This window comes from Myodes glareolus, chromosome 22 (genome assembly GCF_982192425.1).
Source record: "Myodes glareolus chromosome 22, mMyoGla1.1, whole genome shotgun sequence".
Taxonomy (NCBI): domain Eukaryota; kingdom Metazoa; phylum Chordata; class Mammalia; order Rodentia; family Cricetidae; genus Myodes; species Myodes glareolus.
The window spans coordinates 51,658,856-51,671,259 of NC_142047.1; the positions used below are offsets into that span (position 1 = coordinate 51,658,856).

General features: G+C 52.8%; 1 protein-coding gene across 3 annotated transcripts in view; it reads right to left on the reverse strand.

The window, feature by feature from the left end:
- The window catches only part of Piezo1 (piezo type mechanosensitive ion channel component 1 (Er blood group)), a 65,582-nt gene extending 61,962 nt beyond the window's left edge, over positions 1–3,620 (reverse strand). For all 3 annotated transcript variants that reach the window (XM_085681841.2, XM_085681843.2, XM_085681840.2), the window contains exon 1: positions 3,263–3,620. In XM_085681841.2, coding sequence (XP_085537967.2) covers positions 3,263–3,326 — 64 coding nt within the window. In that variant the 5' untranslated portion in view covers positions 3,327–3,620. The remainder of the gene's footprint in view (positions 1–3,262) is intronic.
- Between the last annotated feature and the right edge of the window lie 8,784 nt (positions 3,621–12,404).

A 12,404-nucleotide genomic window follows, 5' to 3' on the forward strand; every position in this document is an offset into this window, starting at 1 on the left:
TTAGAGCTGTCAGTACACGGGCAGAGACTCCGCCCAGGAAACAGCCTGGGGCCAGGGCCCGAAGCTAGCACTTCTGCCCACCCCAGCAAGGTCACTTCCTCTGCAGGACCCTCCCCGGTGACTGCCAGTGACCACCTGCAAGAAGAACACAGTATGACGTGATCTCCCTTCAGTTCTCAGCCGGCCCCCAGCTCCTCCCCTAAACATGCTGGGACCTAGTGGGTTCCCGGCCTGCTTACTCATTCCCTCCCAGACCCAGCGTGGAGGCAGCACCCACCCCTCCACCAGGCCTAGTTACCTAGGCTCAGCAGGGAGTCCCCCACAGTGCAGCAGGAGGAAGTGGGACCTCACCCATGCTGTGGCTACCAAAACGACTGCACCAGTGACAGGGAAGGCTCGGTTCTCTGCCATCTTACTGCCCTTTCTGGCCCTGAGCTTCAGCAGTAGATCTGACCACTGAGTGAGGGCTGTCCAGTTCCTGAGTGTGTGTGTGTGTGTGTGTGTGTGTGTGTGTGTGTGTGCATGTTGTGTGTGTGTGAGAGAGAGAGAGAGAAAGAGAGAGATGGGCAAGCCAGATACAGTCCCACAGGGGACAGTAGATGGTGACAATGAAAACACTCTGAGAAGACATAACCCCACTGTAAATAGTGAAACTTCTCAGAGACAATCAGTCAAACATAGGTGCCACTCTGTCATGGATTTAACAATGCCCTCCATGCTATGGCGGATGCCATGTGTTGGACCCTGAGAGCAGAGACCATGCTGCTTGACCACACAGGTCTTCTCATTGTCATCTTACTACCTGGTTCTTGCTTGGTATTTAAGTTCCTGGTTCCCCTGTGAGACCAAGAGTCAGACCTGGTCCTTTTTCTTCCAAGCACCAAACACCTCTGGACATCTCTGGAAGCTTCCATCCCTGGGTCCTGATCCCTAGGTCTCTAGGTCACCAGGCAAATCTGCCCGAGCCGGTCACTATTCCCTTGAGGCTGGGGCATCAGCTTGCCTGGCTTTTCAGGTTGCCATCCTGGTAGGCGAGTTGACAAGGGGTTGAACATGCCAGGGTGACTCACACCCTCACTAAGGCCTGAGCCAGCACCCAGCTTATAGGATGACTGACCTGCGAAGCCTTATTTCCAAAACACAGGACTCAAACTGGTCAGAGGGTAGAGGGTGAGGAAACCCGCACAAGAGATGGAATCCCACCTCCAGCAAGAGACCCCTCAGAGATGACTACACCCCATAGCCATGAACAGAGTGCCAGCATCTCCTATGGCACCGTGCAGTGCTCTTGGCTGACTCCATGTCCCCTGCTCACCTCCCCCAGCATAAAGAAAACTGTTGATGGCCAAGCCCACACCCGGGCTCAGAGTCAGGGGAGGTGTGGCCTGTGCTTGGGTATGTGCTCATGAATGAACTTTATTGGGGGGACAGTTTGGGCCTAAGGAAAAATGGGAGGATTAGTCATCAATATTCTTTTGAAAGCTCCCCAGGTGACTAACACACCGCCTGGGTGGGAACCCCCTGAGCTGGCAAAGCCTCGTTCACATCCTAACCAGACTCAGACTGGAAGCTTCTCTTGCCACCCACACATTGCAGCAGAAAACCTAGGGGACCTCAGAGCCTCGACTGATCTTCAGGGGTCACTAGCTGCAGGCTGGACCAGACTTCACGGTCGATTTCATTCTGCCCACGAGCTAAGAATGGTTTGTGCATTTTTTTCTTTTAATGACTGGAAAAAAAATATCCGAGGATTTCGTGATGTGAAAACATTCACCATCTGGTCTGTCAGAGAAAACTCTGCCAGTTTTGTTTAAGAAGGCCCCTGACCGTGGGAGAGGACCTCTTCGAAGAAGACAAAGCCTTTCTTCCCACACAACAAGACCACCTATTCCCTGCCCTGCTTTTCTTGTCCCCAAGCACTGACGGACAGTTAAGAAGCCTCAGTGTCCTGAGAAACAGCTCCTGCTGCGGCTCTCCCTTTAAGAAGGGTACCTGTCTTCTACGCTACCGTCATCTGCTCAGCTTATTTTTACAGTCGGCGTGTCTACAGGCCAGCGAGGAAAACAAGCCACCAATGTGGGCCCTGGACCTTGGCTCTCCCAAGTCCAGGCTGAGCTGAGGACACTGTCCCCTGGCCCCTCCTTTCCAAGCTCAATGGTTTTCATTGATTCCTGCCTTGAAAATTTTCCCCCAGTCTCACCACAGTTTGGTGCTACAAATCAGAACTTAGCCTGTCTGGAAGGCCCAGTAGGGTTTGCCCAGGATGCCTGACACCCCAGGAGCCTATTCCTAAGCAATCTACTTAAAACAGGGTGAGCAAGTAGTGTCCCTGGAGGAACTGGAGGGACCAAACACAATCCCCCACCTCTGACAGATGGATTTCACATAGGCAGACAAACATACACAACACAGACCGCTCCATCTCTCTGTGGGCTAACTTAATCTGATCGTGGAGAAGGTCACACGTGGAGGGGAGCTGGCTGCTCCAGAAGGTATAAGGTGGGTAAAGAGTTGGGCACGGTGCCCTGGGTGAGGCTGGGAGAGCGCAGAGGAACCCAGCACTTATGACACCGAAGGAGAGCAGCTCCTTGCCAGCAACGGACACATACCGCGGTTGGGATCTCCAGTTCTGACACCAAGCCAGAGACTTCTGGGGCGCCCTGTGCCCCAGTCCCACTGGAAGGTAACCAAGTAGGGTATAAGAAGACAGGTTTTTCCAAGGCATGGGGTAGACAGCCTCGGAACTGGGACTAAGAACACTGGGGACTGCGCCTAGGGTTGGAACATTATTAGTTCTTGTAGGAAAAGTCTGACTTGAAAAGCTCCAGGCAGAGCACTGCCTTCTCCCAGATTGGTCAGGAAGTCGTGATGCAAGTTTGACTTTTTCTTTCTTTCTTTCTTCTTTAAAAAAAAAAAAAGAAAGAAAGAAAAAAGGAAAGAGAATAGAAACTCGCTCTTCCCTCCCGTCTCAGACGCTAACAACCCCTTGCCCGGGCCTCTCCTCCTAGCACGCGCGGAAACGCCCAACGCTATCTGGGGCGCTCGGGGACCCGCGCCTCGCCGCTGCCTGCCGCGATTCCACCCGGTGCCCGGCCCGGCCCGCCGAGCGCGCTCACGCCTCAGGAATGCGGGCGCCCTGGGCCGCGAGTCCCGGGGAATAGCCTCGCATAGCTATGCTCGCCCGCGCGCACCCTCGCGGGGCCGGGCGACGCAGCGCAGGGGGTTCCGGACGCAGCCTTCCGGCCCGCGCCCACCAACTCACCCGCCAGGAGCGTGCAGGGCAGCAACAGCCAGTAGAGCCCGGCGCCCAGCACGTGCGGCTCCATGCCCCGAGGCCCGGGGACCGCCCGGGGTCGCGCCGCCGTGGCTAAAGGGAGGTACGGGGGCCGGAGGAACCACGCGCCATGGCACTCAGGGCGGGTCTCCACACGTGTGGCGCGCCGCTTGCTAGGACCTCCCGTGGGCCTCGTCCTCTGACCGGGACCCAGGCCGGCCGCGCCCTCTGATCCCGACGGCCGGAGCCCGCGCGCGCTGAGGTGTCAGCCCGCCCCGGGCGGAACTCAGGGCGGCTCTCTCAGGCCGAGCTGGGCCGGACGGCGACTCGGCGGCTCACTCCCTGCGCCCGCCTGCGGGCCTTTATAAGCCCGGCCCCCGCCCTCCCCGGAGTGCCCGCCTCCGCGCTTCCCTCGACGGCCTGGCGCGCCCAGGCACCCCTCGCTGCCCAGGGCAGTTGGCGCGCTCGCCGGCCCTGCGGGCCAGGCTGGTGCCGATGAGCCGAAGACCCCGGTCCGCACGCCGCAGAAGACCCCCCTGCATGCAGCCCGGTGCAGTCACTCGCACAGTGCCGGTGGGGCGCTTTTCCCCGGGAAACCGGAGCCTGGGACCCTGGGTCGGGAGGATACAAAAAGACTCCCAAGGGCCTGACTCCCCCGAACCTCGGTAGCACCCACCGCAACTGCGCCCCTCGTGGCTGGAGTAACTTTCCCCTTTGCTCCCCAAGTCGCGAGAGCGCAGCGCCCCCTGGGGGTTGTCGGTGTTCTCCACAGTGGCCACGTTGGCCAGGACTTGGTGGTTGGGGTGGAGAGACTTTGTACTGCTGTGGCACCGGACAGCTGCATCCCGCTGTGGTCTGGATTGGGGCTTTGGGACTGCTTCCAGTCATACCTGCCCCCACTGTGTGGTTTGTCCTTAATCAGTGTGCTATAGACGGTAGCAAATGATGACGAGCACCTGCTGTCCCATTGGTGCCCAGACTGGGTCTGAGTCCTGCACGTGCTGGGTACTTTACCCAAGCCATCTTGGTTTGGCTCGGCCTTCCATATTCAGGTGGACGGGAAGGAAGAAAGGGAAAAGGGCCCATGACTGTACTGCTGCACCAAGTCTAGCATGCCGAGACTCAGCTGCACTGAGAAATGAGTTAGGGGACAGACAGAGGCTTAAGGACCAGGAGAGGTGGTGTGACCGCTATTGAGCCTCAAGTCACCAGCAGGCTAAAGTCAGCCAATCATAACTTCAGAATCTTCAGTTCTGCAAAACCACCAAAAATGCAGGCTTTTCCTAGACAGCTAGTATTTAAACATTTCCTAACGCTGTCTCCAAGACTCACCTCTAGCCTGGCTCTGAAGGGGTGCTGCAGAGACATGGGGGAGGTTCTGAAATCCATTCAGAGCGTCTGCTAGAGCAGTGGTTCTCAACCTATGGGTCACGACCCCTCTAGGAGTCGACGGACCTTTTCACGGGGGTTGCATGTCGTTTATTCTACATACCTGATGTTTACATTACGATTTATGACAAAAGCAAAATTACAATTATGAAGTAGCAACAAAATAATTTTGTGGTTGGAGGTCACCACAACAGGAGTATTGTGTATTAAATTGTATTGTATTAAAGGGATGCAGCATTACAAAGGTTGAGAACCACTGCAGAACTGAAATGTTTGTGTCCCACAACTGTCAAAGTAGCAAAAGGTGAAAACGTAAAGACCAAAGCACAAGAACTGTCAAAGGAACTAGAATGTCTCCTGTGGTATTCTCTGGAGCAGTTAAAGAGTATCTGAAGACTCCCTGCCTTGTAAGATACAGTGTTACCACTGGAAAATTATGCCACTCTTCCATGCCTCCCTCATGTGCAACAGAGCAAGCATGTGCTCTCAGCCTGCAAGCAAGCCTCCTAACCTTTGGTGTCATGGTCAGTCACAAACCTGTGTTACCTAGGCCAAATAAAATGGACCAGATCCTTTGTATCAGAACTTGCCTTCTTGCTGCTTGCCACGCAGGGAGAGCCTGCCTGGCCTGCAGCCTTCTTCCTCTCTCTTTAGACTTGGCTTCAAAGTTGCTAGGTAGCCAAGGATTAGTCTTCCTGCAGCCTCCAGGAGGGGTGTAGGATTGCTGGTGTGCACGGCCACACCGAGTTTCATGCAGTGCTAGGCATCTGTCCCCTAGGTGGGGAGAATGGAACAGGGTCAAAGAAGACAGATGGATTCAGCTCTGCCACTAGGGTTCCCCTTCCCCCTCCCCAGAGCTGATCCAGTCATCCCAACTTGTCTACACTGGGATGTTAATTCTGTGCAGAAACACCCCAAGTGTCTATTAGGGGGTGAATGGGGGGGGCAAACATGAGCCATCATGAAGTTGAGTGTTACCTGGTTATAGCAGGGAACCAAGTTATGGCACCACTGCAAACCAAACATCTGGAAAACACTGAGCCAAGTGATGGGTGTCTGCCACAAAAGACAAACTGTGTGTAGTTGCAGGATTTGTTTGTTTGTTTGGGTTTTTGATTATTTGGTTGGGTTTTTACTCTTTAAAAACCAATTTTCAAGCAGAACTTGGTATTTGAGTGTTGAGAACAAAACCATCCATGGTAGACAAACGGGCCCTCAGCCAAGGACTGCTTGACAGACCGTAGCTATCCAGTGCCATCTGGCCATATTTGATTTTATTTTTTGATGCAGGGTCTCACTATGTAGCTTTGACTGACCTAGAACTTGTCATGTAGACCAGGCTGGCCTCCAGTTCATAGAAATCTTTCTGCTTCTGCCTTTGAGGCATGCTGGGAACATGCCTGACTTTATGAAAGTATCTAGATTGGGTCAGTTCAGACACAGAGAATAGAAGACTGCCCGAGAAGAGTGGGGGAGGAAAGAGATGGTTAATGAGAACTTAAAAGGCTCCAGAGGTAGGCATGGCAGTGCCAACTGGTCAGCCTGGCTCTCAGGAGGCAGGAGAATTGCAAGTTTGAGGCCAGACTGGGCCACCTTATCTCCAGAAATGAAGAAGGAAGAGGAGGAAGGATTTTGAAAGTCCTTCAATTGCACATTTGAAAAACGGTTCAATGGGTGGTGGTCTATGCCTTTAGCCCCAGGAATTAGGAGGCAGAAACAAGTAAATCTCTGAGTTCTAGATCACCCTGGTCTACAGAGCAAGTTCCAGGGTATCCAGGGCTACACAGAGAAACCCTGTCTCAAAGAAAGAAAAAGAAAAAATGGTTAAAATGTCAAGCTGATGCTGCGTGACTTACTATGGCAAACAGTTTTCAAGTAGCACAGCCTGACCCGCTCCACCCATCCCCAGAGGCAGCCCATGTTGCCTACTTCTCCAGCATCTTGCTTCCTTGACTCCTGGCCAGCAACTGTGATACTCGGGAAACATTTTTGTCAAGTGCCAGTTCCCATTCTTGGAAACAGAAAAATTCATCAATCCCTAGAAAACTGGCTTATACCTGCCTTTGCCTGCAGATCAAGGACTCTCCCAAAGGGCTGTTTTGGCCTGGGCACAGAACCGGGCTCTATCACGATGCCACCCTAGCAGATGGCATTCTCGCCTCCTTCCTCCTTCCATCCAGGGTGACCTCAGAAGGGCTCTCCGGATTGACCTGGCACACTCATGTTGGGGAATGTACCTAGAGCTCTCACTTGCCCTCCTGCCTCCACTTGAGCCAACCACCGCACATGGTTATAGACGCTCACCTTCCAGAGCCTGGCAGCAGACCAAAGGACTGGCCTTTCCCCACTCTTTACCACTTGAGGAACCATTCCGACTCTGTCTCTGCTGTGACAACCCTGGGCCAGAGTCTTGAGAACCTCAGCTCCCTGTCTGTTATTTGGAGTTGTATCTAGAACTTGTCTGCTGCCTACGTGTCAGGTGGAAATAGAAAGTTGACCATTGGATTTGGGCATAGTGGTACACATTCTGAGTACAACATTCAGGTAGCAGAGGCAGGAGGATCACAGCAAACTCAAGCCCAGTCTGGGCTACAGGTAAGACCGTGTCTTAAAACAAAAAAAGCCAAGTGTGGTGGTGCATGCCTTTAATCCCAGCACTTGGGAGGCAGAGGGAGGTGGATCTCTGAGTTTGAGGTACGGAGCAAATTCCAGGACAGCCAGGGCTACACAGAGAAACCCTGTATCAAAAAAAAATATATATATATGTATGTATATTTGTGTGATTATATGTAATATATCATATATAACATATGTGTTAACATATATGTGTGTGTGTTAAAAAGCTGGAGCTGGTCAGTGGTGGCATTAGCCTTTAATTCCAGCACTAGGGATCCCAGTACTTGGGAAGTAGAGGCAGGTGAACCTCTGTGAGTTCAAGGCCAGCCTGGATCTGCAAAGAGAGTTCTAGGACAGACTCCAAAGCTACACAGAGAAACTCTGTCTCAAAAAACCAAAAGAAGAAAAAAAGTTGTCCTCCGACTTCACCATACATACTGTACCACAACCACACACACACACACACACACATACATATGCAGACATATAAATACACACACATCAAAGAGATGTTTTCGAAAAATAAAGTTGGTAGTGGAGACCCCTCTGGGAAGCATGCCAGTGGGGCTTGTGGCCAGGAGTCTCTGGCAAATTACTAATAGGAGTGGGGTGGGGGCAGGGGCAAGTGTTCAGCCCACACTCACGTGAGGAAGATGGGGGAAGGCAGCCAGATTAGTCATCAGCATTTTCCAAATGAGTTCGGCATCCGAAGGATGTCTGCGGTTATATTAACCCATCTAGGCAGTGAAACCAGATCAGGACTGGGGATTTTGGAGGGACAAGCCCAAACCAACCAGAGGCTGATGGCCCAGACCCAAGTCCAGAACTGCACTGCACTACACAAATGTCTCAGTGAAGCTGTTTCTAAACAGGCCTCAGAGAGCTTAACTAACAACCTCTGTCCAGTCCTCCATGGCTCTGAACCATCGCACAGCAGCTGAGTGGCTCTCCCAGGGAGGGAGCCGGCCTTCCAACTATGCTAACATTGAAAATTAGCAAGAAACAGAGCTGCCAGGTCTACCACCTGCTCTCCAGCCCTGATAAGTGTTCCTAGCTCCCACCCCCTCCCCTTAAGGTCTGGTTCCCCCATCCTGGCCCTTGGAGGGCCACAGCATGGCTTCTTCCAGGGCCTGATCAGAGCCAGGAGGGGAGGGGCAGGCCTATGTGTAGACTTGGCCATCCCTGCCACTCAGCCTTTTCCTGCCCACAGCTGGGTGTGGAGGCGGGGCCCTGTGCAGGGGTGGAACTGCTCATGAACTCATCCCCTTCCTCCTTTTCCGGAAGCTCCTGGAGGGGGTTACAAAGGAAGGCCTGTCCCCACTCTGGAAGCCTGTCCTATCCCTTCATGACCTGGCTTTCTTCAGGCCGAGGGTGCCCGGATGTCTCCTAACCCCAGGGAAAGAAAAGTTACCTGTTTCTCAGGAAAAGGCAGGAAGCACACCCATACTGGTGAGGATAGCCCCCTCCTCTTGCCCCCCAGGCCCCCCAGGTCAGGAGCAGAGGTGAGAGGTAAGGACTTGGGCATCCAGGGCCTGACTGCTGATTGATTATGTCACTCCTGTCCTTACAGGTGACAATGAACAGTACTTACAGATCTCAGGATGACCGGTCTTTACTGTTTAACTACTGTGCACTTGCACAGTTACACCCGAGAGCAGCCAGCGTGATTACCTCTGCCACACAGCCACCTGGATGCCATCCCCAAACTCCTAATTCTTCTGAACGACTTCTGAGCAAGCCCCTTAGCTGCCCTACTCACCACCATGTCTGGACATCTAAGATGGACATCTAAGGTGGATGAACCCTGTGACCACCCTACTTCCTGGGTGTGACCATGGCGACCATAGATCTGAGCTCTCCCGGGCTATCTCAGTGACTTGGTATGCCCAGGGCCAACAAAGAGAATCACAAGGTCAGGGCCTTTGACACCTCGGCAAATGCTAACCACCGACCCCAACCAGCAAGTTGCACACCTTGTACCCATAGACAATAATGAGTCCATACCAACCCCAACCTTAATCATGACCCTCCTATACCTACTTTCTGCTATAGTTCTTTGTTGGCAGGGAGAATAGGTGGCTGGAACACACTTGTACCCACATAGGTCCACTTCCAATGGGGCATAGCTGCCCTTTGACAACTGTGGCTAAATATCCACATCCTGAGGTGTGGCCAGATCCTTAGGGTACCCTTGAGTGTAACTGAGTGCCCAGCTTCATGGAGATAACCCAGCCAAGACCAGCCTCTAGGGCCCTATCTGTCCTGCTTGGTCCTCCTTGCCTCTCACACTATTTCCTGAAGGACCTGCCTCAGCAGAATCCTTGCTGGATTAACTCCAGCTCTGCCTCCTTCCCTTGTGTTCCAGGTGAAAAGTCCCCAACCCTTGGCTTGGGTGTAGCTCAGTGGGAGAGTGTTGGTCTGCCACGTGTGTATCCCTGGCTTCCATTGGTGTGCATGTGCACTGTCCTGTCCCTGACACAGTCCCGGGACAACCGGGACAAGTCTCTCTTAGTACCTACCCATGGCTTCTCTCAGCACTTCTCACCTCTACCCTTGTCTCCCTCCTGCCCCACCCCATCTCCTCCAATGGCACAGGTCAGTTGGTCTGCTGTCCTGGTTCAGTCTGGACCCTTCCAGACGCCTCCGGCTGTTCTCGCCCCCACATCTGCAACAAACCCTCTCCTCAACCATACCTAGGAGCAGCCATGGCCTCACTTGTATCATTCACCTACCACAGCAGTTGCTGAGAAAGGGAAAAACAGATGTCAAGCCAGGGTCCCTGCAGGCTCAACGCTCACTCTGTGGCCTGCCACTCTCCCTCAGGACCTCCCTCACCTCTGGGTTCTGTGAGCCCTTTCTCTGGGCTGGTCTTTAATTATGGTGTGTTCGTTACTGTCGGGAAAAACAGGGCTGTCAGTCAGCAGGCCCAGTGCCTCTGTCAGCACCTCTGCCAACAGCCGGTATGCCTCACTGCTGCTGGCTGTGAAGGTTTCCCTGCTGAAGAAAGACCGGCTCAGGGAACGCCCATTGCCACAGCCCTGTGCTGGCCCTTTAGACAGGTCACTGAGAGATCAAGTCCCCGGCAGACTCCATCACCTCCTTGTGCAGGGAGCACATCCGAGGGCTGGACCAAGTCAAGGGGAAACGTAGACACCCTCTCAGCAATCTCTCAGGCACGGCTTGGTGCAGGAATGCTGAGAATTCCCTCCTAGATTCCAGGTCGGGGATGGACTGCTGGAAGACTGGACTGTGTTCTCAGGGTGGCACCATGACTTCTACCTTCTGCCATCTGCCTGTTTATTTCCCTCCCAGGGCCTGGGACCTTCCTCTTTCCCTGTAGTGTGTCTGTCTCTTCTTACCACAGACAGGACTTCTTCGAAGGCTACTAAAGGTCACAGTCCAGCTACGCATCTTCAAAGCTCAAGGGCCCCAGCCAAGATACTGTTCTCCTTTCCCCAGGTCTCCTCGCCTGTCACCTTGGCACATCATATTTGTCACCGTTCCTAACGGTGGGTGGGTTCTGTTCTTCAGCACTGCCCAAGAGGAAGCCTACACAGGCTTACAGTTGGCCTAGTGAGGAATCAGGGAGCACGTTTTCTAAGGGGTTGAGTTTCACATGCAGGCCCTGTACATGCTACATCTGACCTCGGGTTTGTTTTGGGGTTTTGTTTTATTTTTTGAGACAGGGTTTTTCTATGTAGTCCTGACTGTCTTAGAACTTGCTCTGTAGATGAGGTTGGCCTTGAACTCAGAGATTCACAAACCTCTGCCTTCCGAGTGCTGGGATTAAAGGCATATACCATCAATGCCTGGCCCCCCACCCTTTTTTTGTTTTAAGGATTTATTTATTTATTTATTATGTATGTATACAGTGCTCTGCCTTCTTGTATCCCTGCATGACAGAAGAGGGCACCAGATCTCATAGATGGTTGTGAGCCACCATGTGGTTACTGGGAATCAAACCCAGGACCTCTGGAAGAACCGTCAGTGGTCTTAACCTCTGAGCCATCTCTCCAGTCCCTTTTTTTGTTGTTGTTGTTTTTTGGTTTTTGAGTTAAGAGTCTCACACCGTAGTTCAAACTTGAGGTAATCCTCCTGCCTCAGCCTCCTTATCTGAAATGCCATCCACCTGTGATACAAATGTTGTGGGCTTTTCCAGATAACTACATTAGCTTCCCTTCAGCTCCCAGACCCATGCAGACTCCCTGCCAGAAACAGGAAACTAAGCGCCTTGTATGATCTGGAATGTTCTAGGAGCCAGGGGATCCATGGGAGTTTCCCATAATGTAATAGATCTTAAACAGCTTCCCAGAGGAAGCTGGCCATTTAGACTTGCTGGGGCACTTAAAGTGGTCCTGTAAGGAGATGCTCTGTGAGGTCTTCCAGGCCTCTGGGAGCTTCTGCTCTTCCTCCAGGGACAATGAAGGCTTGGGTAGAGGAGCCGCAAAGCAACAGACACCCAGAAGTGTCTGTTGGAAAGGGTGCAGGGGAAAAGACCTCATAATGAACCTGTTTGTCTTACCACACTCAGGCCCTGGCTTCCTCCTAGAAGCTCTGTTGTTTGGGGGAATATCGGAGGAACTCAAAGCCAGAGCTTTATTGAGTTATTCAGACAGTTCCAGGCAGTTTCTCTTGAGTTCTTATAAGTAATTCAAAGACCCTTCACCAAGAAGGAGGGCTAAGAATATGGTCATCAGAAGGCAGTGGAGGGTAGCAGACAGATGAGAGACAGTGGGTACCTTAGTCCAGTTGACCAGTGGTCCTAAAGCAGAGCAGCTGCACCCAGAGCCCCAAAATTCAATTGTTGCACCAAGTCCATAACTATGTGACCTTCCACCAAATTGACCAGGCTGTAGACTCAGGGCCCTGTGGCATAGTTGGTTCTGTTAGCCGACAGTGCAGCTAGTGGGGAAGCTGTGTCCATGGAGCTTGTACAGCTCCACTGTGGTCAGGGTGGGTTGCTATCTAGGCTGACACCCATAAGTCACTTCCTGCTGACAGAGGCTAGGCTTCTCATCATGCCCTACTTCCACCAAGCTTTGCAGCTCTGTTTTAAAGACAGGGTACAACAGAGGAGTCGAGTGCTGAGAGTGCAGCATCCTAGCTGAGGTTGTTCAACCAATAG